We start from the raw sequence: 27,500 nt of genomic DNA, 5'->3' as shown, positions 1-27,500 counted from the left end.
CACCCCCCCTCACACTATCATTTGCCCTCCTAATGCCCAGGTCCCAGTTGATTGTGAGTGTGTGTTGTCACTGTGATCCTCTCTGTGTGGATGTCAGATAAACAATAAGGGGTCACTCTCCCTCTACAGACACACAGAAGGCAGGTCGATAGACGCAGATCTCTTGGCACCCACCCTTGTTGTACCGGTCTACCCTTGTTCCCTTACCCCTTACCTTCACCTTCCCTCTCAGTCTCCCCCTCTCCTCTCCCCTCCTCTCACTGAGTGTGTTGTGATATGGATGGCTAGTTTGATCACGATATGGCAGCTTACAATAAGGGATTGGACAGGGCCCGACACACAGGCTGCAGCTGATAACACAGGGAGGGAGGGAGGGTGTTAGTATTTATGGCCAATCTTGTTTACAAAGTCAAATCAGCCCTTTACAGATTTAATTTACCACTGACAGCTCTTCCTCTTTGTCTCTCTGTTTATCTCTCTCTCTCCCTCCCTCTCTCCCCTGCCGCCCCTCAGGCAGCGAATAAATAGACTGCTCAGGGAGACACGCAGCCATGCAGTGCTGCCAAATAGATGACTGCCAATATCATAGAGAGAGAGAGAGAGAGAGAGAGAGAGAGAGAGAGAGAGAGAGAGAGAGAGAGAGAGAGAGAGAGAGAGAGAGAGAGAGAGAGAGAGAGAGAGAGAGAGAGAGAGAGAGAGAGAGAGAGAGAGAGAGAGAGAGAGAGAGAGAGAGAGAGGCAGAGAGAGAGAAACAGACAGAGCGATGGGGAGAGAGGCAGAGAGAGAGGGAAACAGACAGAGCGATGGGGAGAGGGCAGAGAGAGAGGGAAACAGACAGAGCGATGGGGAGAGAGGCAGAGAGAGAGGGAAACAGACAGAGCGATGGGGAGAGAGGCAGAGAGAGAGGGAAACAGACAGAGCGATGGGGAGAGAGGCAGAGAGAGAGGGAAACAGACAGAGCGATGGGGAGAGAGGCAGAGAGAGAGGGAAACAGACAGAGCGATGGGGAGAGAGGCAGAGAGAGAGGGAAACAGACAGAGCGATGGGGAGAGAGGCAGAGAGAGAGGGAAACAGACAGAGCGATGGGGAGAGGCAGAGAGAGGGAAACAGACAGAGGGGAGAGAGGCAGAGAGAAACAGACAGAGCGAGGGGGAGAGAGGCAGAGAGAGAGAAACAGACAGAGCAGAGAGAGGCAGGGAAAGGGACAGACAGAGCGATGGGGAGAGAGGCAGAGAGAGAGGGAAACAGACAGAGCGATGGGGAGAGAGGCAGAGAGAGAGGGAAACAGACAGAGCGATGGGGAGAGAGGCAGAGAGAGAGGGAAACAGACAGAGCGATGGGGAGAGAGGCAGAGAGAGAGGGAAACAGACAGAGCGATGGGGAGAGAGGCAGAGAGAGAGGGAAACAGACAGAGCGATGGGGAGAGAGGCAGAGAGAGAGGGAAACAGACAGAGCGATGGGGAGAGAGGCAGAGAGAGAGGGAAACAGACAGAGCGATGGGGAGAGAGGCAGAGAGAGAGGGAAACAGACAGAGCGATGGGGAGAGAGGCAGAGAGAGAGGGAAACAGACAGAGCGATAGGGAGAGAGGCAGAGAGAGAGGGAAACAGACAGAGCGAGGGGGAGAGAGGCAGAGAGAGGGGGAGGGAAACAGACAGAGCGAGGGGGAGAGAGGCAGAGAGAGAGGGAAACAGACAGAGCGATGGGGAGAGAGGCAGAGAGAGAGGGAAACAGACAGAGCGAGGGGGAGAGAGAGGGAGAGAGGCAGAGAGAGAGGAAAACAGACAGAGCGAGGGGGAGAGAGGCAGAGAGAGAGGAAAACAGACAGAGCGAGGGAGGAGAGGCAGAGAGAGGGGGAGGGGCAAACAGACAGAGCGAGGGGGAGAGAGGCAGAGAGAGAGGGAAACAGACAGAGCGATGGGGAGAGAGGCAGAGAGAGAGGGAAACAGACAGAGCGAGGGGGAGAGAGAGAGGGAAAACAGACAGGGAGGGGAGAGAGGCAGAGAGAGAGGAAAACAGACAGAGCGAGGGGGAGAGAGGCAGAGCGAGAGGAAAACAGACAGAGCGATGGGGAGAGAGGCAGAGAGAGAGGAAAACAGACAGAGCGAGGGGGAGAGAGGCAGAGAGAGAGGGAAACAGACAGAGAGAGGGGAGAGAGAGAGGGGAGAAAACAGACAGAGCGAGGGGGAGAGAGAGAGAGAGGGACAGAGCGAGGGGGAGAGAGGCAGAGAGAGAGGAAAACAGACAGAGCGAGGGGAAAACAGAGAGAGGCAGAGAGAGAGGAAAACAGACAGAGCGAGGGGGAGAGAGGCAGAGAGAGAGGGCAGAAAACAGACAGAGCGAGGGGGAGAGAGGCAGAGAGAGAGGAAAACAGACAGAGCGAGGGTGAGAGAGGCAGAGAGAGAGGAAAACAGACAGAGAGAGGGGGAGAGAGGCAGAGAGAGAGGAAAACAGACAGAGCGAGGGGGAGAGAGGCAGAGAGAGAGGAAAACAGACAGAGCGAGGGGGAGAGAGGCAGAGAGAGAGGAAAACAGACAGAGCGATGGGGAGAGAGGCAGACAGAGAGGGGGAGGAAACAGACAGAGCGATGGGGAGAGAGGCAGAGAGAGAGGGAAACAGACAGAGCGAGGGGAGAGAGGCAGAGAGAGGGAAAACAGACAGAGGGGGGAGAGGCAGAGAGAGAGGAAAACAGACAGAGCGAGGGGGAGAGAGGCAGAGAGAGAGGAAAACAGACAGAGCGAGGGGAGAGAGGCAGAGAGAGAGGGAAACAGACAGAGCGAGGGGAGAGAGGCAGAGAGAGAGGGAAACAGACAGAGAGAGGCAGAGAGAGGGGAGAGAGAGGGGGAGAGAGGAGGAGGAAAACAGACAGAGCGAGGGGGAGAGAGGCAGAGAGAGAGGAAAACAGACAGAGCGAGGGGGAGAGAGGCAGAGAGAGAGGAAAACAGACAGAGCGAGGGGGAGAGAGGCAGAGAGAGAGGGAAACAGACAGAGCGAGGGGAGAGAGGCAGAGAGAGAAAACAGGGAAACAGACAGAGCGAGGGGGCGAGGGGGAGAGAGGCAGAGAGAGAGGAAAACAGACAGAGCGAGGGGGAGAGAGGCAGAGAGAGAGGAAAACAGACAGAGCGAGGGGGAGAGAGGCAGAGAGAGAGGAAAACAGACAGAGCGAGGGGGAGAGAGGCAGAGAGAGAGGGAAACAGACAGAGCGAGGGGAGAGAGGAAGAGAGAGAAAAGCTGTGTTTTTCCACGTGGGGATTTGAGATTAATGTCCATATACGGGAGGTTCTAACCCAGGGTCGTATATCTCTGTTAAAGCAGCCATCTCTTCCTAACAGGCCTTATTTGTATTGAGCACAGAGTATTATTTTTATTGAGCTGTGGGCTGTAAAGGAAGAGGTTATCATCTCTCTCTTTCACTTCATCTCTCGTGAAAGAGGATCATAGCTCATCTGCTGGGTATCAGCTGTAAAAGTGCCTGCAAGAACCTTTTGGGTTGCCACACTGGGTTGCCACACTGGGTTGCCAAAACCCCTCTGAAAAGGTGTGTGAAGGTTGAAACCCGGAACCTTTTTGTGATGGGAAGGGCTCAATTGAAACCTTTTTAATAATATATTGGGGGGTAGCAGCCTATCATTGGAGGGGTGGCTTATGTCATTCCTGTTCACCATGTTAAGTTGGCTAAATTAAAATCTTCCTTGAACATTTATGCATATTACATATTCTACTATATTAATAATATTAACATGGCTGATTACACACAGTAATAAAGTGGTAACTATTCCAACTTCGGGATTTGCAAAGGCTCTTGAGGAACTCATACACCTCTGTTAGACTCATTAAAGCTACAAAACTATCAGTGTTCAACCTTAACATGGGATGACAATACAACAGAACAGATGAACAGGAATGACATGGACTCTAACAGGTGGCCCATAAAGATATATATTAAAGCCACGCCCCTACTAAGCCACACCTCCACTCCAGGGTTCCTCCAGGAAGGTTGCTACATTGAACAATTAAAGGTTCCTCCAAGAACCCCGCAATTGACCAAAGGTGTAAATATTAACATTTGACTAGCAATGGTTCCTCGAGGAACTCCAGGGTTCCTGAAGTGACCACTAATTCTAAGTGTACGACTCAACAACAGCATGGATTTGTATTGCTCTCTCTTTTAATCTGTCTCAGTCTCTTTCTCCTTCACTCTCTCTCTCTCTCTCTCTCTCTCTCTCTCTCTCTCTCTCTCTCTCTCTCTCTCTCTCTCTCTCTCTCTCCCTCTCTTCTCTCCCCTCTTCTCTCTCTCTGTGGGCTGACTGTGGAGTTTACTTGATGGCTGTGAAATCTGTAGTGTTCAAGGCAAATTCACTTACTGAGGAGGAAAGCACTTCATCATCAGGTGGATGTGTGTGTGTACCATGCAGTACGTGCTTGTATGTGTGTTCAATCGACAGGTGGATGCTGTTTGCGTTAGCTCCTGGCCAGAGGATATCACCAATGCTTTCTGTTACTCTGTCAGTGGTGTGTTATTCTCTGAGCGGTTAGTTTGTCTCCATTCAGTCACAGTATGTTTGTAATCAGATTAGCATTGCGCCGTATCTGCTATCCCGATGCATCACTGCACGCTGCCAAATCTGTGTATGTGTGTGTGTGTGTGTGTTTAGAATCTGCTAGCGCGGCGCATCACCCGTTGCTGCCAAATGTGTCTGTGTCCCAGCCTGCCTCCAGCCTTTCCCCAGATAACATCTGATCTGATTGTTTGTTGTGCCTTTCTGCTCTCAAAGACCTGATTGTGTGGATGGAGACTCATAATCATCTGTTTATTGGAGCAGATAAGACTTTATATTCCATAGGGAGATTACATCGCTAGGTTTTTATCTCTCTTTGATTTCACACACAACAGTGCCAACTTTATCACGATGCCAGCAGTGTGTGTCACAGTGTCAAGGATGTGTGTGTGTGTGTTTGTGCGTGTGTGCTTGTGTGCACATACATATGAGTGTGTGTGCTATATATGCAACTCTCTGTGGTCCACTCCTTCTAGGTGCCAATGTCCATGGCTATGTTGACCCCCCAGATGATCAGTCCTCAACAGATGCAGCAGATCCTGTCCCCTCCTCAGCTACAGGCCCTGCTGCAACAACAACAGGCCCTTATGCTTCAGCAGGTAACACACACACATACACACACACTCCTTCCTGGGCTCAGACCCAACCCAGCATGTCTAGATGTGTCTATGTTGAGGTGCTGACATCCTCTGGCACAGACACACCCACACACACACACACACACACACACACACACACACACACACACACACACACACACACACACACACACACACACACACACACACACACACACACACACACACACACACACACACACACACACACACACACACACACTTGCCAATTCTATAAAGCCTGTTTAGTCCTCAAGCACCTCCCCATCAGTGAGCATAGCCAAACACTTACAAATGCTTATTTTAGCAATGTAACACCCAGCCACACACTCAGCCACACACACACTTCGCAGCCAGCGAGAGCTTATGTTAGCCGTCTTTGGGCACCAGTTAACATGTCCTGGTTGTTGGTTGGTGAGGGGTGTGTGATGAGGTGCTATGATCTGGGTGTGTGTTGGAGGCGGGAGTGTGTTTGTTCTGTTTAGTTCGGCATGGCAACCACTCTTACCTGGCAGGCAACATCTCAAGTCTGTCAAATATTAAACACACATCACACACATAACACACAATCACACACCCACACATACAACACAACGGTCAAATATTTAACACAACGCTGTCATTGCTAGCCCCCCGACCTTCTCACCTCACATACCTTTGCAAATTAGTCCACATACACACTCACAAAAATACGCACACACACCACACGCAAATTCACACACTCTAAAACGAGTTGTTTGATTGACACAACTGCTGGGTTGTTTGGTTGACACAACTGCTGAGTTGTTTGGTTGACCCAACTGCTTGGTTGTTTGGTTGACCCAACTGGTGGGTTGTTTGGTTGACACAACTGGTGGGTTGTTTGGTTGACACAACTGCTGGGTTGTTGTTTGACACAACTGCTGGGTTGTTTGGTTGACACAACTGGTGGATTGTTTGGTTGACACAACTGCTGGGTTGTTGTTTGACACAACTGGTGGATTGTTTGGTTGACACAACTGCTGGGTTGTTTGGTTGACACAACTGGTGGGTTGTTTGGTTGACACAACTGCTGGGTTGTTTGGTTGACACAACTGCTGAGTTGTTTGGTTGACACAACTGCTGAGTTGTTTGGTTGACACAACTGCTGAGTTGTTTGGTTGACACAACTGCTGGGTTGTTTGGTTGACCCAACTGCTGGGTTGTTTGGTTGACCCAACTGCTGGGTTGTTTGGTTGACCCAACTGCTGAGTTGTTTGGTTGACCCAACTGCTGAGTTGTTTGGTTGACACAACTGCTGGGTTGTTTGGTTAACACAACTGCTTAGTTGTTTGGTTAACACAACTGCTGAGTTGTTTGGTTGACACAACTGCTGAGTTGTTTGGTTGACACAACTGCTGAGTTGTTTGGTTGACACAACTGCTGAGTTGTTTGGTTGACACAACTGGTGGGTTGTTTGGTTGACACAACTGCTGGGTTGTTGTTTGACACAACTGCTGGGTTGTTTGGTTGACACAACTGGTGGATTGTTTGGTTGACACAACTGCTGGGTTGTTTGGTTGACCCAACTGGTGGGTTGTTTGGTTGACACAACTGCTGGGTTGTTGTTTGACACAACTGCTGGGTTGTTGTTTGACACAACTGCTGGGTTGTTTGGTTGACACAACTGGTGGGTTGTTTGGTTGACACAACTGCTGGGTTGTTTGGTTGACACAACTGCTGGGTTGTTTGGTTGACACAACTGCTGAGTTGTTTGGTTGACACGACTGCTGGGTTGTTTGGTTGACACAACTGCTGGGTTGTTTGGTTGACACAACTGGTGGGTTGTTTGGTTGACACAACTGCTGGGTTGTTTGGTTGACACAACTGCTGGGTTGTTTGGTTGACACAACTGGTGGGTTGTTTGGTTGACACAACTGCTGGGTTGTTTGGTTGACCCGACTGGTGGGTTGTTTGGTTGACACAACTGCTGGGTTGTTTGGTTGACACAACTGCTGGGTTGTTTGGTTGACCCGACTGGTGGGTTGTTTGGTTGACCCGACTGCTGGGTTGTTTGGTTGACACAACTGCTGGGTTGTTTGGTTGACACAACTGCTGGGTTGTTTGGTTGACCCAACTGCTGGGTTGTTTGGTTGACCCGACTGGTGGGTTGTTTGGTTGACACAACTGCTGGGTTGTTGTTTGACACAACTGCTGGGTTGTTTGGTTGACACAACTGGTGGGTTGTTTGGTTGACACAACTGCTGGGTTGTTGTTTGACACAACTGCTGGGTTGTTTGCTTGACACAACTGGTGGGTTGTTTGGTTGACACAACTGCTGGGTTGTTGTTTGACACAACTGCTGGGTTGTTTGGTTGACCCAACTGGTGGGTTGTTTGGTTGACACAACTGCTGGGTTGTTGTTTGACACAACTGCTGGGTTGTTTGCTTGACCCAACTGCTGGGTTGTAGGTTTTGGGTCACTTAGTTGGGTTGTTTTCTTTAAAAACTGCTGGGTTATTGAGATATGACCCAGTGGGACGCCCATGTGTGTAAATGTAATTACTGTTCATAATGTTCTGTTGCATAGTTATGAAATATTAAGGTCGATCATTTACATTTTTGTAGCTTCAATGACACTTACAGAAGTGTATGAGTTCCCTTAAAGCCTATGTCAGTCCCATTGTTGGGATACAATAAGTTTGAATACTATAAGGGCACAAGGTGAGACCGAAATGCAGACACAGGAGGCAGATGGTTGAGCTCCAATATTTATTATAACAAAAGGGGTAGGAGAAAGGCAGGTCGGGGACAGCCGAGAGTTCATAAACCAGGTCAGAGTCCAAACAGTACCAGGCGATAGGCAGGCTCGAGGTCCGGACAGGCAGAATGGTCAGGCAGGCAGATTCGGTGTCAGGACATGCAAGGATCAAAACCAGAAGGGCTAGGGCCAGGAGGGCTAGGGCCAGAAGGGCTAGGAAAAAACAGAGACAGGGGAAAAAAGGAGCTAGGAAGAATGCTGGTTGACTTGGCAAAACAAGACGAACTGGTACAGAGAGACAGGAAACACAGGGATAAATACACCAGGGACTAATGAGGAAAACAGGAGACACCTGGAGATGGGTGGAGACAATCACAAAGACAGGTGAAACAGATCAGGGCGTGACAAATACTTTATTATAATAAGTATGTAACGGCGTTCGTCTGTTGAATGAAGAGAGTCGGACCGAAATGCAGCATGTAGGTTACTCATGACTTTAATGAAAGTATCGCGGTACATGAAATAACTGAACTAAATACAAAAACAACAAACGGAACGTGGAACCTATTACAGCCTATCTGGTGAACACTACACAGAGACAGGAACAAACACCCACAAAATACAAAGCGAACTCAGGCTACCTAAATACGGTTCCCAATCAGAGACAACGATAAGCACCTGACTAATTGAGAATCGCCTCAGGCAGCCAAGCCTATACCACACCCCTAATCAGCCGCGATCCAAATAATACAAACCCCAATACGAAACACAACATATAAACCCATGTCACACCCTGGCCTACCCAAACATATAACAAAAAACACAAAATACAATGACCAAGGCGTGACAAAGTAATCATAAGTAATATAATAATATGTACAAAAATATTCACACCCCTTGACTTTTTCTACATTTTGTTATGTTACATCCTTATTCTAAAATGGATTTCATAATTTTTTCCACTCATCAATGTACACACAATACCCCAATACCCCATCCTGTTTCCATTGAACATCCTTGAGATGTCCACCTGTGGTAAACTCAATTGATTGGACATGATTTGGTAACGCACACAGCTGTCTATATAAGGTCCCAAAGTTGACAGGGCATCTCAGAGCAAAACCCAAGCCATGAGGTTGAAGGAATTGTCCGTAGAGCTCTGAGACAGGATTGCGTTGATGCACAGATCTGGGGAAGGGTACCAAAAACATTATGCAGCATTGAAAACCCCCAAAACACAGTGTCCTGCACCATTCTTAAATGGAAGAAGTTTGGAACAATCAAGACTCTTCCTAGAGCTGGCTGCCCGGCCAAACTGAACTATCAGGGGAGAAGGGCCTTGGTCAGGGATGTGACCAAGAACCCAATGGTCACTCTGACAGAGCTCCAGAGTTCCTCTGTGGAAATGGGTGAACCTTCCAGAAGGACAACCATCTCTGCAGCACACCACCAATCAGGCCTTTATGGTAGAGTTGCCAGACGGAAGCCACTCCTCAGTAAAAGGCACATGATAGCCCACTTGGTGTTTACCAAAAGGCACCTAAAGGACTCTCAGACCATGAGAAACAAGATTCTCTGGTCTGAGGAAACCAAGCTTGAAGTATTTGGCCTGAATGCCAAGTGTCACGTCTAGAGGAAACCTGGCACCATCCCTACTGTGAAGCATGGTGGTGGCAGCATCATGCTGTGGTGATGTTTTTCAGTGGCAGGGACTGGGAGACTAGTCAGGATCGAGAGATTCTTGATGAAAACCTGCTCCAGGGAGCTCATAACCACAGACTGGGGAAAATACTTTGTTGAGAAAAATGGTAGAAACTCCCCAAATGCAGGTGTGCCAAGCTTGTAGCTTCATACTCAAGGCAGCCTCGAGTCTTCTTGGGTATGACGCTGCAAGCTTGGCACACCTGCTTTTGGGGAGTTCCATTTTTCTAAACAAGGTACTGAGTAAATGGTCTGAATATGACTGTGATATTTCAGGTTTTTATTTTTAATACATTTGCAAAAATGTCTAAAAACCTGTTTTGGATTTGTCATTATAGGGTATTGTGTTCAGATTGAAGAGGATTGTATTTTATTAATTCTAAAATAAGGCTGTAGCGTAACAACATGTGGAGAAAGTCAAGGTGTCTGAATACTTTCAGAATGGACTGTACACCCACTTCCTCTCCTGTACGTGTTGAATAGGCAGCTATTAAAAGTGTGTAGACAGAACAGTAGTTCTGACAGAGGCAGGGCTACAACAGATAAATTGAACACACACACATATGCCCAGGGCTTGAACAGACTTGGAATTGTTTCTTTGGGCCATTATAAATTGCAGTGGGAAGATCTGACAAAATGGATGGTAATGGAAATATGCTGTCTCTCTGGGAATGAGATGGTTAAGAAGAGCTTGCACAGGTCCTTTTACTCTAACGAGGAGAGAGGCGGTGGGGGTGAAACACTTACACACACACACGCTCACACACACACTTGTGTAAGGCCATTTTACCTCTGCTTTTAAACCACTTGAGTTTAACACAACTCTCCCACTTAATTAACCACACCATGACCGCCACCTAGTCTATATCAGCAAATCAGCCACAAATCAGCACACACACACCACATGCAGCAATCACAGACCACATCAGTCATTGGATCATTACATTTCATATCCCCATGGAGACTTTGGACTGTGTGTGTGTGTGTGTGTGTGTGTGTGTGTGTGTGTGTGTGTGTGTGTGTGTGTGTGTGTGTGTGTGTGTGTGTGTGTGTGTGTGTGTGTGTGTGTGTGTGTGTGTGTGTGTGTGTGTGTGTGTGTGTGTGTGTGTGTGTGTGGTGTTTTAACCTTGACTTTTCCTTTAACCTTTAATTACACCACAGTTGATCTGGTTTCTTTCTCGGTGTGTTAGTCAAGGCAAGGTCACGGTAATAGGCTGGTAATAGGCTGGCAAGGTGAGTGGCTCTCTTCATGCTACAGAGCCACTGAATCACATCATAAAAATACCTTAATTATCACTTAATTATTCTTACAACTCTACAGCACCAGCCTAGCTTGTGTGTGCATGTGTGTGTGTCTGTGAAAGGGAGGCAGCCACTGACCTGGAGAGGAGAGATTAACTCTGCCTATGGAGTATGGAAAGACAGGGAGGTGGGACAGAGGGAAAAATGGGAGGGACAAAGAATAAATAAGAGAAATGGACAGAATCAGAGGAATAGAAAGAGAAACACACATTCCCCTGTTGTCGCAACAGGCTGTCAGAGCAGCCAGCCTAGTTAGTCAGACAAACAGAAACAGGCTGTCAGAGCAGCCAGCCTAATTAGTCAGACAAACAGAAACAGGCTGTCAGAGCAGCCAGCCTAATTAGTCAGACAAACAGAAACAGGCTGTCAGAGCAGCCAGCCTAGTTAGTCAGACAAACAGAAACAGGTTGTCAGAGCAGCCAGCCTAGTTAGTCAGACAAACAGAAACAGGCTGTCAGAGCAGCCAGCCTAGTTAGTCAGACAAACAGAAACAGGCTGTCAGAGCAGCCAGCCTAATTAGTCAGACAAACAGAAACAGGCTGTCAGAGCAGCCAGCCTAATTAGTCAGACAAACAGAAACAGGCTGTCAGAGCAGCCAGCCTAATTAGTCAGACAAACAGAAACAGGCTGTCAGAGCAGCCAGCCTAATTAGTCAGACAAACAGAAACAGGCTGTCAGAGCAGCCAGCCTAGTTAGTCAGACAAACAGAAACAGGTTGTCAGAGCAGCCAGCCTAGTTAGTCAGACAAACAGAAACAGGCTGTCAGAGCAGCCAGCCTAGTTAGTCAGACAAACAGAAACAGGCTGTCAGAGCAGCCAGCCTAATTAGTCAGACAAACAGAAACAGGCTGTCAGAGCAGCCAGCCTAATTAGTCAGACAAACAGAAACAGGCTGTCAGAGCAGCCAGCCTAGTTAGTCAGACAAACAGAAACAGGTTGTCAGAGCAGCCAGCCTAGTTAGTCAGACAAACAGAAACAGGCTGTCAGAGCAGCCAGCCTAATTAGTCAGACAAACAGAAACAGGCTGTCAGAGCAGCCAGCCTAGTTAGTCAGACAAACAGAAACAGGCTGTGTCTCGTCAGTAGTAACAGTACCAGCCAGTAGAAGTCCAATGTGGCTCCCTGTCATTGTCTTCCCTCATCTTCTCTGATCTGAAACACAGGCTGGTTGAAACCATATGACTTTACGTTTTACAGTTACTAGGCGAGTTGTTCACTTCAGACTATAAAGATCAACAAGATTTCATAGCTTCCTTTCAAAATGTGACGTGTTATGGATGAACGTCTTTTTAATTCTGCGTGGTTACAGGATTAAACAGAAACAACTGGCAGGTTAACAGTTTAGGCATTCACTCTGAGTGGTTAAGGTTAGGGCTATGGTTTGGGGAAGCCTTAAAACCAAATAATGAAAAACGATGCGCAAGGACCATCAAGTATCATCAGTATTCTCACGGCTTGCTAGAGCATTGTGAACGGCGGTGGCGCAGTGGGGTGAGCAACGCTCTCCGAGCATCTCGAGTTCGCTCCCAGTGTTGGGCGATGTTTTTTTGCTTCATTTTAGCGCTGATGATATATCGCTCTCAGGACCTTTTCAAACAACCGACATGAAAGTTTATTTCTAGCGATCAGGCTGATACACCTTGATTCTCCTTCAAAATGGCCACAGCAGAACACATCCCTCCTCCCCCAACCCGATAAGCAAGCAGCACATAAATAACAGTGTGTCTCTGGTGCTATGGCGACACCTTTTCCATGCCAGCTACTGTAGGGCACCGAGATTTACGGGGCTGTCCAGGTGTTTCAGGTGAACATTAGAGAACCTTTTTTAAAGGAAAAAAGTCTAACAAAAACAGCTACGTGTGTCTCTCCATGGCTTCAGCAACACCTGTCCCTAGAGGGACAGAACACTCCTGTTGGGTCATGTTTGCACATCTCTCCCTAGAGGGACAGAACACTCCTGTTGGGTCATGTTTGCACTTCTCTCCCTAGAGGGACAGAACACTCCTGTTGGGTCATGTTTGCACTTCTCTCCCTAGAGGGACAGAACACTCCTGTTGGGTCATGTGTGCACTTCTCTCCCTAGAGGGACAGAACACTCCTTTTGGGTCATGTTTGCACTTCTCTCCCTAGAGGGACAGAACACTCCTTTTGGGTCATGTTTGCACTTCTCTCCCTAGAGGGACAGAACACTCCTGTTGGGTCATGTTTGCACTTCTCTCCCTAGAGGGACAGAACACTCCTTTTGCGTCATGTTTGCACTTCTCTCCCTAGAGGGACAGAACACTCCTTTTGGGTCATGTTTGCACTTCTCTCCCTAGAGGGACAGAACACTCCTGTTGGGTCATGTTTGCACTTCTCTCCCTAGAGGGACAGAACACTCCTTTTGGGTCATGTTTGCACTTCTCTCCCTAGAGGGACAGAACACTCCTTTTGGGTCATGTTTGCACATCTCTCCCTAGAGGGACAGAACACTCCTGTTGGGTCATGTTTGCACTTCTCTCCCTAGAGGGACAGAACACTCCTGTTGGGTCATGTTTGCACTTCTCTCCCTAGAGGGACAGAACACTCCTGTTGGGTCATGTTTGCACATCTCTCCCTAGACACATTATACACCTATACACATTATACACTTATATACATTATACACCTATACACATTATACACTTATACACATTATACACCTATACACATTATACACCTATACACATTATACACCTAGACACATTATACACCTATACACATTATACACCTATACACATTATACACCTATACACATTATACACCTATACACATTATACACCTATACACATTATACACCTATACACATTATACACCTATACACATTATACACCTATACACATTATACACTTATACACATTATACACCTATACACATTATACACTTATACACATTATACACCTAGACACATTATACACCTATACACATTATACACTTATATACATTATACACCTATACACATTATACACTTATACACATTATACACCTATGCACATTATACACCTATACACATTATACACTTATACACATTATACACCTATACACATTATACACTTATACACATTATACACCTATACACATTATACACTTATACACATTATACACCTATACACATTATACACCTATACACATTATACACCTATACACATTATACACTTATACACATTATACACCTATACACATTATACACTTATACACATTATACACCTAGACACATTATACACCTATACACATTATACACTTATATACATTATACACCTATACACATTATACACTTATACACATTATACACCTAGACACATTATACACCTATACACATTTTACACCTGCACACCTTATACACATTATACACCTATACACATTATACACTTATACATATTATACACTTATACACATTATACACCTATACACATTATACACCTATACACCTAGACACATTATACACATTATACACCTATACACCTAGACACATTATACACTTATACACCTATACACATTATACACCTATACACCTATACACCTATACACATTATACACCTATACACCTAGACACATTATACACCTATACACCTATACACATTATACACATTATACACCTATACACCTATACACATTATACACCTATACACCTAGACACATTATACACCTATACACCTAGACACATTATACACCTATACACCTAGACACATTATACACATTATACACCTATACACCTAGACACATTATACACCTATACACCTATACACATTATACACCTATACACCTATACACATTATACACATTATACACCTATACACATTATACACCTATACACATTATACACCTATACACCTATACACATTATACACCTATACACCTAGACACATTATACACCTATACACCTAGACACATTATACACATTATACACCTATACACCTAGACACATTATACACCTATACACCTAGACACATTATACACCTATACACCTATACACATTATACACATTATACACCTAGACACATTATACACATTATACACCTATACACCTAGACACATTATACACCTATACACATTATACACATTATACACCTATACACCTATACACATTATACACCTATACACCTAGACACATTATACACATTATACACCTATACACCTAGACACATTATACACCTATACACCTATACACATTATACACCTATACACCTATACACATTATACACATTATACACCTATACACCTTATACACCTATACACATTATACACCTATACACCTATACACATTATACACCTAGACACATTATACACCTATACACCTAGACACATTATACACATTATACACATTATACACCTATACACCTAGACACATTATACACCTATACACCTATACACATTATACACCTATACACCTATACACATTATACACCTATACACCTAGACACATTATACACCTATACACCTATACACATTATACACCTATACACCTAGACACATTATACACCTATACACCTATACACATTATACACATTATACACCTATACACCTATACACATTATACACCTATACACCTAGACACATTATACACCTATACACCTATACACATTATACACCTATACACCTAGACACATTATACACCTATACACCTATACACATTATACACCTATACACCTATACACATTATACACCTATACACCTAGACACATTATACACCTATACACCTAGACACATTATACACCTATACACCTATACACATTATACACCTATACACCTATACACATTATACACCTATACACCTATACACATTATACACATTATACACCTATACACATTATACACCTATACACCTAGACACATTATACACCTATACACCTAGACACATTATACACCTATACACCTATACACATTATACACCTATACACATTATACACATTATACACCTATACACCTATACACATTATACACCTATACACCTAGACACATTATACACCTATACACCTATACACATTATACACATTATACACCTATACACCTATACACATTATACACCTATACACCTATACACATTATACACATTATACACCTATACACATTATACACCTATACACCTAGACACATTATACACCTATACACCTATACACATTATACACCTATACACCTAGACACATTATACACCTATACACCTATACACATTATACACATTATACACCTATACACATTATACACCTATACACCTAGACACATTATACACCTATACACCTAGACACATTATACACCTATACACATTATACACCTATACACCTAGACACATTATACACCTATACACCTATACACATTATACACCTATACACCTAGACACATTATACACCTATACACCTATACACATTATACACATTATACACCTATACACCTATACACATTATACACCTATACACCTATACACATTATACACCTATACACCTATACACATTATACACCTATACACCTAGACACATTATACACCTATACACCTATACACATTATACACCTATACACCTATACACATTATACACCTATACACCTAGACACATTATACACCTATACACCTAGACACATTATACACCTATACACCTATACACATTATACACCTATACACCTATACACATTATACACATTATACACCTATACACCTAGACACATTATACACCTATACACCTATACACATTATACACATTATACACCTATACACATTATACACCTATACACCTATACACATTATACACATTATACACCTATACACATTATACACCTATACACCTATACACATTATACACATTATACACCTATACACATTATACACCTATACACCTAGACACATTATACACCTATACACCTATACACATTATACACATTATACACCTATACACATTATACACTTATACACATTATACACCTATACACCTATACACCTATACACCTATACACCTTATACACATTATACACCTATACACCTATACACATTATACACATTATACACCTATACACCTATACACCTATACACCTATACACCTATACACCTATACACCTATACACATTATACACCTATACACATTATACACATTATACACCTATACACATTATACACCTATACACCTATACACATTATACACATTATACACCTATACACCTATACACATTATACACATTATACACCTATACACCTATACACCTATACACATTATACACCTATACACCTATACACATTATACACATTATACGCCTATACACCTATACACATTATACACATTATACACCTAGACACATTATACACCTAGACACATTATACACCTAGACACATTATACACATTATACACCTATACACATTATACACTTATACACATTATACACTTATACACATTATACACCTATACACATTATACACCTATACACATTATACACATTACAATAACATGTTGTCTACCTGCTTTAGTTGTTGTGGAAACTGATTATACATCACATAAACACACACGCCTTCTCAGTCTTACTGCTCTCTATTGTACCTTGTGTTATTGCAGCTGGGCCAGGGGTTTGCTGTCACAGGAGGCTTTTGATCAATTTCCCTCCTCTTTTCCCTCCTTCCTCCCCTCCCCAGCTACAGGAGTACTATAAGAAGCAGCAGGAGCAGCTGCATCTTCAGCTTCTGACTCAGCAGCAGCAGCAGCAGGCTGGGAAGCAGGCAGCCAAAGAGGTGAGACCCCTACTGAGTGGTGTTATCAAGTGCACTCACAAGCACACGCGTACACAGTTGAAGTGGCCAACACGTGAGTTAGGGGATTGTGGTTAAGGGCCCAAGGAGGTGAGCGTTTGCACTGGGGCAGAGTGTTCACCTCTTCTACTCGATCCCCTGTCCTCTTATCCTATCATTCTCTCCTTTCCTCCTGTCCTCTTATTGTATTTCTGTGTTGTGTACTCTGCATTTCCAAACAGGGTTATGGTAGTGATGGAATATGGCTTTAAATTTCTCTCTGCCAACACACCATGCCAAACCCTACTCACAGAGAGCTCTGTCTTAATGCAGCATAAGTATTTATTTACATGCATGCGTGTGTGTGTGTGTGTGTGTGTGTGTGTGTGTGTGTGTGTGAGAGCGTGTGTGTGTGTGTGTGTGTGTGTGTGTGTGTGTGTGTGTGTGTGTGTGTGTGTGTGTGTGTGTGTGTGTGTGTGTGTGTGTGTGTGTGTGTGTGTGTGTGTGTGTGTGTGTGTGTGTGTGTGTGTGTGTGTGTGTGTGTGTGTGTGTGAGCATGTGCGTGTGTGAGCATGTGCGTGTGTGTGTGTGTGTGTGAAGCATGAAGTAAAATCCTGTTGTAGCCTCACTATAAGAGGGGTCTGACACTTTTAATTGTCAATTAACCCCCGCAGTCGGTGAGAACGGTGCCAACACACACCTCCGCAAGGTTTAATCACACTAACAGGGATCATGGGGGATCAAGTAGCATCACAACACGTAACGACAAAGAGCATCCACATCAATCACACCAGATTACTGTCATAGAGGTTATGTTGGGAGGGTGTTGTTGGTTCAGTTCGGATTCTCTGTAATAATGGGATTGGTATAGTAATGCATTTTATTTTGCATCAAACAACACAACAGTTTCAGTCACCTCCTTGTCTGAAGGACAAGTGGATTAACAGGTTCATGTCAAGCCCTACATGTTTTTTTTTTCAAAAGTGTCATAGAATGTAGACCTGCATTGAACACCACACATTGGCTGCTACTGTAGGCTGAATGATAGAACAGCTATTTCCATGTTCAAATGTTATGGGATGCATTTTCTCCATTGTTTTTGATGGAATGCATTACATTATGATCAAATAGCCACAGTAGTCTTCTTGACCACTGTCTGAAACTGTAACTTAAAGCGGGTACTAGAGGTTGACCAATTATGATTTTTCAACGCCGATACCGATTATTGGAGAACCAAAAAAAGCCGATACCGATTAATTGGCTGATTTTATTTATTTATTTATTTGTAATAATGACAATTACAACAATACTGAATGAACACTTTTATTTTAACTTAATATAATACATCAATAACAATCAATTTAGCCTCAAATAAATGATGAAACATGTTCAATTTGGTTTAAATAATGCAAAAACAAAGTGTTGGAGAAGAAAGTAAAAGTGAAATATGTGCCATGTAAAAAAAGCTAACGTTTCAGTTCTTTGCTCAGAACATGAGAACATATGAAAGCTGGTGGTTCCTTTAAACATGAGTCTTCAAAATTCCCAGGTAAGAAGTTTTATGTTTTGTTATTATAGGAATTATAGGACTATTTCTCTCTCTACCATTTGTATTTCATATACCTTTGACTATTGGATGTTCTTATAGGCACTTTAGTATTGCCAGTGTAACAGTATAGCTTCCGTTCCCTCTCCTCGCCCCTACCTGGGCTCGAACCAGGAACACATCGACAACAGCCACCCTCGATGCATCATTACCCATCGCTCCACCAAAGCCACGGCTCTTGCAGAGCAAGGGGAACAACTACTTCAAGGTCTCAGAGCGAGTGACGTCACTGATTGAAATGCTATTAGTGCGCACCCTGCTAACTAGCTAGCCATTTCGGGTGTTGAAGTCATAAACAGCTAAATGTTGAAGCACAGGGAAGAGCTGCTGGCAAACACACTGAGGTGCTGTTTGAATGAATGTTTACCAGCCTGCTGCTGCCTACCACCGCTCAGTCAGACTGCTCTATCAAATATCAAATCATAGACTTAATTATAATATAATAACACACAGAAATACGAGCCTTAGGTCATTAATATGGTCAAATCCAGAAACTATCATTTAGAAAACAAATGTTTATTCTTTCAGTGAAATACGGAACCGATCTTAACGGGTGGCATCCATAAATCTAAATATTCCTGTTACATTGAAGAACCTTCAATGTTATGTCATAATTACGTAAATTTCTGGCAAATTAGTTCGCAATGAGCCAGGCAGCCCAAACTGTTGCATATACCTTGAACGAAAGAGAAGTGACATAATTTCCCTAGTTTAATATTGCCTGCTAATCTGGATGTCTTTTAACTAAATATGCAGGTTTAAAAATATATACTTCTGTGTATTGATTTTAAGCAAGGAATTTATGTTTATGCTTAGGTACAATTGTGCTTTTTTCGCAAATGCGCTTCTGCCCCATGAGGCGAAGTTGGCTGTCTTTGTTAGGAAGATATAGTCTTCACACAGTTCACAACGAGCCAGGCGGCCCAAACTGCTGCATATACCCTGACTCTGTTGCACATAACGCAAGAGAAGTGACACAATTTTCCTAGTTAAAACAAATGAATGTTAACAGGCAATATTAACTAAATATGCAGGTTTAAAAATATATACTTGTGTATTGATTTTAAGAAAGGCATTGATGTTTATGGTTAGGTACACATTGGTGCAACGACAGTGCTTTTTTCACGAATGCGCTTGTTAAATCACCCGTTTGGCGAAGTAGGCTGTGATTCAATGATAAATTAACAGGCACCGCATCGATTATATGCAACGCAGGACAAGCTAGATATACTAGTAATATCATCAACCATGTGTAGTTAACTGGTGATTATGTTAAGACTGATTGTTTTTATAAGATACGTTAAATGCTAGCTAGCACCTTACCGTGGCTCCTTGCTGCACTCGCATAACAGGTAGTCAGTCTGCCACGCAGTCTCCTCGTGGAGTGCAATGTAATCGGCCATGATCGGTGTCCAAAAATGCAGATTACCTAATGTTATGAAAACCTGAAATCGGCCCTAATTAATCGGCCATTCTGATTCATCGGTCAACCTCTAGCAGGTGCCGCCTCAATATTCACAGTAAACTCGCGCTGGAAGTTGCACAGAATTTTCACATCATTCAAGTTTCTGCTCAGAAGACCCGAAATTTGCTCAGTGCCTCATTTTTTTTGAGGGATCATTGGTTATCAGTTGTCAGAGGTGTCTAAGATAACAATAATATAGTGATTTTATCACAAACACACACACTCTCACACATACAAATACACACACACACTCTCCACATACAAACACACACTCGTCATCCAATTTTCAGAAAGTAGAGGAGGGATGTGACAGTAACAGAGGAAAGGAGAAGTGAGAGAGAAAGAGACAAGTGAGAGAGAGAGAAAGAGGGAGAGGGAGAAAGAGAAAAGTGAGAGAGAGAGAAAGAGGGAGAGAGAGAGAGAGAGAGAGAAGGAGAAAAGAGCAGGTAGGAAACAGAGACAGGCTTCTGGAGAGCTCATGGGCTCCAGAGACCATTGTGGGAATTGCACAAGGAGGTTCGCCCTAGATCATCCCTCCTTTCTCCCTCCCGCCATCCGTTCCTCCTCTCTCATCCCTGATCCCCCTCTCCCTGTGGACCCTCTACCCCCTCGCCTACAGCGGTCAGCCAACTCAACCGTGACCAAAGCAAACCAGTTGTGGTTGACTTGCATGTAGAGACCGTGTCTGATGCTGTTTTTTATTTTTTCCTTCTCCTGTCCGAGTCTCCGGTTTTGTTTTCCTGTAACAACCAGACAAGTGCAAACACTGGTCACAAACACACTTCCACACACACACACACACACACACACACACACACACACACACACACACACACACACACACACACACACACACACACACACACACACACACACACACACACACACACACACACACACACACACACACACACACACACACACACACACACACACACACACACACACACACACACCACAGTTGATGTGTGATGGTTCACCATACCCACTGTTGTGGACATGCATCATCTCCTGTGTTCAGCTAAAGCTAAGCCTGCTGTACAGTCTAACTCAATGCCTTACAGTCATCAACACATCCAACTCAGACATATTGATATGCCTCCAGAAGCACAATACTGCTTGTTTTCTTCGCTAGCTGGTGGTTAATTGAATGGTTAATGACATTGATTGGCCTGAGTCTCCACTCAACTGGTGTCCCAGGACTGAGAGGAAGAAGGACAAGCAGCAGGGCTGTGGACCTCCAGGCCTGGCGGTGCTCAACCTACTAGTTAGATTGGGTATGGCAGGTAGGTTACATAGGTCTATGTAGGTCACCTGCTTATCAAGTGCCCAGGAAATCGAGGTTAGGTCACATGTGTCAAACTCATTCCACAGAGGGCAGAGTGTCTGTGGGTTTTCGCTGCACCCTTGTACTTGATTGATGAATTAAGGTCAATAATTATTAAGGAACTCCCCTCACTTGGTTGTCTAGGTCTTAATTGAAAGGAAAAAACGAAACCCCGCAGACACTTAGGGGAAGGGCAGTGGTATTCAAACTTTTTCAACAGGGACTCTATTTGTACCGGCATAATTTCTCACGACTCCACCCCAACCCAAATGTATATCAACAAATAATATCATTTTAATCTCTATCAAAATGAATAGAAACCAATAAATACATAAAACATTTTTTATTTTATTGTCTTCCTCAAAAAAAAATGGCATATTGTCCCATACAATTTAAAAAATATATATATATTTTACCTTTATTTAACTAGGCAAGTCAGTTAAGAACAAATTCTGATTTTCAATGACGGCCTAGGAACAGTGGGTTAACTGCCTGTTAAGGGGCAGAACGACAGATTTTTACCTTGTCAGCTCGGGGGTTTGAACTTGCAACCTTTCGGTTACTAGTCCAACACTCTAACCACTAGGCTACCCTGATCTGTACTCTTATTTAAAACATGTTGGCAACCCCCAGTGCAGCTGTGGTCGCCACCCCGACATTGAATACCACTGGCCTAAGGGGATAGGGGAAGTGCCTAGGGGATAGGGGAAGTGCCTAGGGGATAGGGGAAGTGCCTAGGGGATAGGGGAAGTGCCTAGGGGATAGGGGAAGTGCCTATGGGATAGGGGAAGTGCCTAGGGGATAGGGGAAGTGCCTAGGGGATAGGGGAAGTGTCTAGGGGATAGGGGAAGTGTCTAGGGGATAGGGGCAGTGTCTAGGGGATAGGGGAAGTGCCTAGGGGATAGGGGAAGTGTCTAGGGGATAGGGGATAGGGGCAGTGTCTAGGGGATAGGGGAAGTGCCTAGGGGATAGGGGAAGTGTCTAGGGGATAGGGGAAGGGGATAGGGGAAGTGTCTAGGGGATAGGGGAAGTGCCTAGGGGATAGGCAAAGTGTCTAGGGGAAGGGGATAGGGGAAGTGTCTAGGGGATAGGGGAAGTGCCTAGGGGATAGGGGAAGTGTATAGGGGATAGTGGAAGGGGATAGGGGAAGTGCCTAGGGGATAGGGGAAGTGCCTAGGGGATAGGGGAAGTGTCTAGGGGATAGGGGAAGTGTATAGGGGATAGTGGAAGGGGATAGGGGAAGTGGCTAGGGGATAGGGGAAGTGCCTAGGGGATAGGCACCCCCTATGTACTGTAGTACACAGATGAGAACTTAATTAGTAATTTATGATATTTATTCTTATTAATAGTTCTAATAATAATGGATAAAACAGATGGATGGAAAGATGTGATCAAATGAGGAAAAGCTCTGTGTTCGCTTTTGGTCATTCACCAGAAGGAGAGAGTGAGGGATGGAGAGAGAGAGAGAGAGGGATGGAGGATGGAGAGGGGATGGAGAGAGAGATGGAGAGAGAGAGGGGTGGGGGGATGGAAAGAGAGGGGGAGAGAGGGATGGAGAGAGAGAGATGGATGGAGGGATGGAGAGAGAGGGGGATGGAAATAGAGAGAGAGAGGGATGGAGGGATGGAGAGAGAGGGGATGGAAATAGAGAGAGAGAGGGATGGAGAGAGAGGGGGATGGAAAGATAGAGAGAGGGATGGAGAGAGAGAGAGAGGGTGGGGGGATGGAGAGAGGGGGGAGAGGGGGAGAGAGAGATGGATGGAGGGATGGAGAGAGAGGGGATGGAAAGAGAGAGATGGATGGAGAGAGAGAGAGAGGAGATGGAAAGAGAGAGAGGGATGGAGAGAGAGGGGGATGGAAAGAGAGAGGGGATGGAGAGAGAGGGGGATGGAAAGAGAGAGGGGGATGGAAAGAGAGAGAGAGGGATGGAGAGAGAGAGAGGAGGATGGAAAGAGAGAGGGATGGAGAGAGAGGGGGATGGAAAGAGAGAGGGATGGAGAGAGAGGGGGATGGAAAGAGAGAGGGGGATGGAAAGTAAGAGAGGGATGGAGAGGAGGGGGATGGAAAGGGAGGGATGGAGAGAGAGAGGGGGATGGAAAGAGAGAGGGGGATGGAGAGAGAGAGATGGAGAGAGAGATGGAGAGAGAGAGGGGGGGATGAGGGAGAGTGAGGGGGATGCAGAGATGGAGAGAGAGGGGGATGGAGAGAGGGGGATGGAGAGAGAGAGAGAGGGGGATGGAGAGAGAGAGAGGGATGGAGAGAGAGAGGGGTGGGGGGATGGAGAGAGAGGAGAGAGGGGGGATGAGGGAGAGAGAGGGGGGATGGAGATGGAGATGGAGAGAGATGGAGAGAGAGGAATGGAGAGAGAGGAATGGAGAGAGAGAGGGATGGAGAGAGAGGGATGGCGAGAGAGAGTAGGATTTAAAAAAAAATACAAATCTCCCCTGTGCCTTTTTGAGTGTTTGTGCATCGATGACTGTGACTTTTTGACCTCTTCTCTATTCTCTGATTGTTCCACTCGCTCTTTTCTGTGTAGAAGTGATGCTGAAAGAGTGTGTGTTTGCGTACGTGTTTGTGAGTGGTGCATTGGGCTGGTCAGAAGTCAGCTTGATGAAGTGACTCTGTCTGTCACACTAGCCATTTGGGACCGTGTGTGTGTATATGTTGTGTGTGTGTGTGCGCGCGTGTGTGTGTGTGTGACTGGCAGGCTTAGACAGTGTGTGATGTGCTCATAAATCACATTGACAGCCTGTTACTGCGCTAGCTTTGGCCACTCAGCCGCGGCTAATGTAAACAGAACACACACACAATGTGTTAAAGAACCACTAGCATGTCTCTGGAGAGAGAGGGTGAGATAGAGGGAGGGACGGGGTAGTGGGTAGAGGGTAGAGGAGGGACATGAAATGGACAGACCAGGGAGGAGAAGAGATAGACCAAGAGAGAGGGTGAGATAGAGGGAGGGACGGGGTAGTGGGTAGAGGGTAGAGGAGGGACATGAAATGGACAGACCAGGGAGGAGAAGAGATAGACCAAGAGAGAGGGAAAGTGTTGAACAGTGCTAGAGAGCTTCAAACAGCAAGAGCTACAGACAAGGCCTAGAGTTTTTCCTGATCGTGACCAAATGACTGAAATAGGAAAAACTCCGGCCCTAGTTACATGGTCAATCAAATATTGTGTACCTAGCTGTAGACACTAAAGTGTATTTGGCTTGGTGTGGGTCTATGAGAAGGTTGTTGAGTGTGCAGTTGTGACAGATGTCAAGAGAACAAGCGGTGGAACATTGTAACTGGCAGATCAGATTTATTTTTCTTCTCTTCTCTCTCTGGGAAAAAAATGCCGGTAGTGCTGACATAGTGACCCTCTGCCTGCCTCCCTAAACACACACGCACACCCTACCTCCCAGATGCCCATTCTGGAAGGAAGTGACCTCGGTGGCGTTCCTGTGAGTTCCTCCTCTCTGTTCAAAGACTTGTTGGCCACCACTCGCTCTCCAATAGAAAAATTTATATTTACTTTATTTTTCCACCGCTCCTCTCTCTCTCTCTCTCTCTCTCTCTCGCTCTCGCTCTCGCTCTCGCTCTCTCGCTCTGCCTCTTTCTCTCTCGCTCTGCCTCTTTCTCTCTCTCTCGCTCTGCCTCTTTCTCTCTCGCTCTGCCTCTTTCTATCTTTCTCTCTCTCTCTCTCTGCTTCCCTCTGCCTTTTCTCTCCCTCTGGGGAAGATAAGGGCCATCTCTCTGGGGGGGGGGCATCAACCAGCGAAACACAGGCTAGGACCGGTACCGACAGGGAAACCAGAATGGGGGACATTCATCACTGCGACACACGTTGGCGTTATCGCCACATGCCATGTAGTCGATACTACTCACCCCTTCACCTCCTCCCTCCACCCCTTCCCCCACCCCTTCACCTCCTCCCTCCACCCCTTCACCTCCTCCCTCCACCCCTTCCCCCACCCCTCCCTCCCTCCACCCCTTCACCTCCTCCCTCCATCCCTTCACCTCCTCCCTCCACCCCTTCACCTCACCCCTTCACCTCCTCCCTCCACCCCTCCACCTCACCCCTCCATCCCTTCACCTCATCCCTCCACCCCTTCACCTCCTCCCTCCGCCCCTTCATCTCCTCCCTCCACTCCTTCACCTCCTCCCTCCACCCCTTCACCTCACCCCTTCACCTCCTCCCTCCACCCCTTCACCTCCTCCCTCCACCCCTTCACCTCCTCCCTTTACCTCCTCCCTCCACCCCTTCACCTCCTCCCTCCACCCCTTCACCTCCTCCCTCCACCCATTCATCTCCTCCCTCCACCCCTTCACCTCCTCCCTCCACCCATTAATCTCCTCCCTCCATCCCTTCATCTCCTCCCTCCACCAATTCATCTCCTCCCTCGACCCCTTCACCTCCTCCCTCCACCCCTTCACCTCCTCCCTCCACCCCTTCACCTCACCCCTTCACCTCCTCCCTCCACCCCTTCACCTCACCCCTTCACCTCACCCCTTCACCTCCTCCCTCCACCCCTTCACCTCACCCCTTCACCTCCTCCCTCCACCCCGTCACCTCACCCCTTCACCTCCTCCCTCCACCCCTTCACCTCCTCCCTCCACCCCTTCACCTCCTCCCTCCACCCCTTCATCTCCTCCCTCCATTCCTTCATCTCCTCCCTCCACCCATTCATCTCCTCCCTCCACCCCTTCACCTCCTCCCTCTACCCCTTTATCTCCTCCCTCCATCCCTTCACCTCCTCCCTCCACCACTTCACCTCCTCCCTCCACCCCTTCACCCCCTGCCTCCACCCCTTCACCTCCTCCCTTTACCTCCTCCCTCCACCCTCCACCCCTTCACCCCTCCCTCCCTCCCTCCACCCATTCATCTCCTCCCTCCACCCCTTCACCTCCTCCCTCCACCCATTAATCTCCTCCCTCCATCCCTTCATCTCCTCCCTCCACCCATTCATCTCCTCCCTCCACCCCTTCACCTCCTCCCTCCACCCCTTCACCTCACCCCTTCACCTCCTCCCTCCACCCCTTCACCTCACCCCTTCACCTCCTCCCTCCACCCCTTCACCTCATCCCTTCACCTCACCCCTTCACCTCCTCCCTCCACCCCTTCACCTCACCCCTTCACCTCCTCCCTCCACCCCGTCACCTCACCCCTTCACCTCCTCCCTCCACCCCTTCACCTCCTCCCTTCAACTCCTCCCTCCACCCATTCACCTCCTCCCTTCATCTCCTCCCTCCATCCCTTCATCTCCTCCCTCCATCCCTTCACCTCCTCCCTCCATCCCTTCACCTCCTCCCTCCATCCCTTCACCTCCTCTCTCCATCCCTTCACCTCCTCCCTCCATCCCTTCACTTCCTCCCTCCACCCCTTCACCTCCTCCCTCCACCCCTTCACCTCCTCCCTCTACCCCTTCATCTCCTCCCTCTATCCCTTCCCTCCTTGCCTCCATCCCTTCACCTCCTCCCTCCATCCCTTCATCTCCTCCCTCCACCCCTT

General features: G+C 46.1%; 1 protein-coding gene across 6 annotated transcripts in view; it reads left to right on the top strand.

Moving 5' to 3' along the window:
* The window catches only part of foxp4 (forkhead box P4), a 205,504-nt gene that overhangs the window by 132,655 nt on the left and 45,349 nt on the right, over nt 1-27,500 (top strand). For 4 of the 6 annotated variants that reach the window (XM_046342498.1, XM_046342497.1, XM_046342496.1 and 1 more), the window contains exons 4-5: nt 5,034-5,156; nt 17,520-17,615. In XM_046342498.1, coding sequence (XP_046198454.1) covers nt 5,034-5,156; nt 17,520-17,615 — 219 coding nt within the window. The remainder of the gene's footprint in view (nt 1-5,033; nt 5,157-17,519; nt 17,616-27,500) is intronic. The other 2 variants (XM_046342499.1, XM_046342495.1) reach the window with 1 other exon arrangement.

This window comes from Oncorhynchus gorbuscha, linkage group LG03, assembly GCF_021184085.1.
Source record: "Oncorhynchus gorbuscha isolate QuinsamMale2020 ecotype Even-year linkage group LG03, OgorEven_v1.0, whole genome shotgun sequence".
Taxonomy (NCBI): Eukaryota; Metazoa; Chordata; class Actinopteri; order Salmoniformes; family Salmonidae; genus Oncorhynchus; species Oncorhynchus gorbuscha.
Note: the sequence above shows the minus strand (reverse complement) of the source record. Positions and strands in the feature narration are given on the sequence as shown.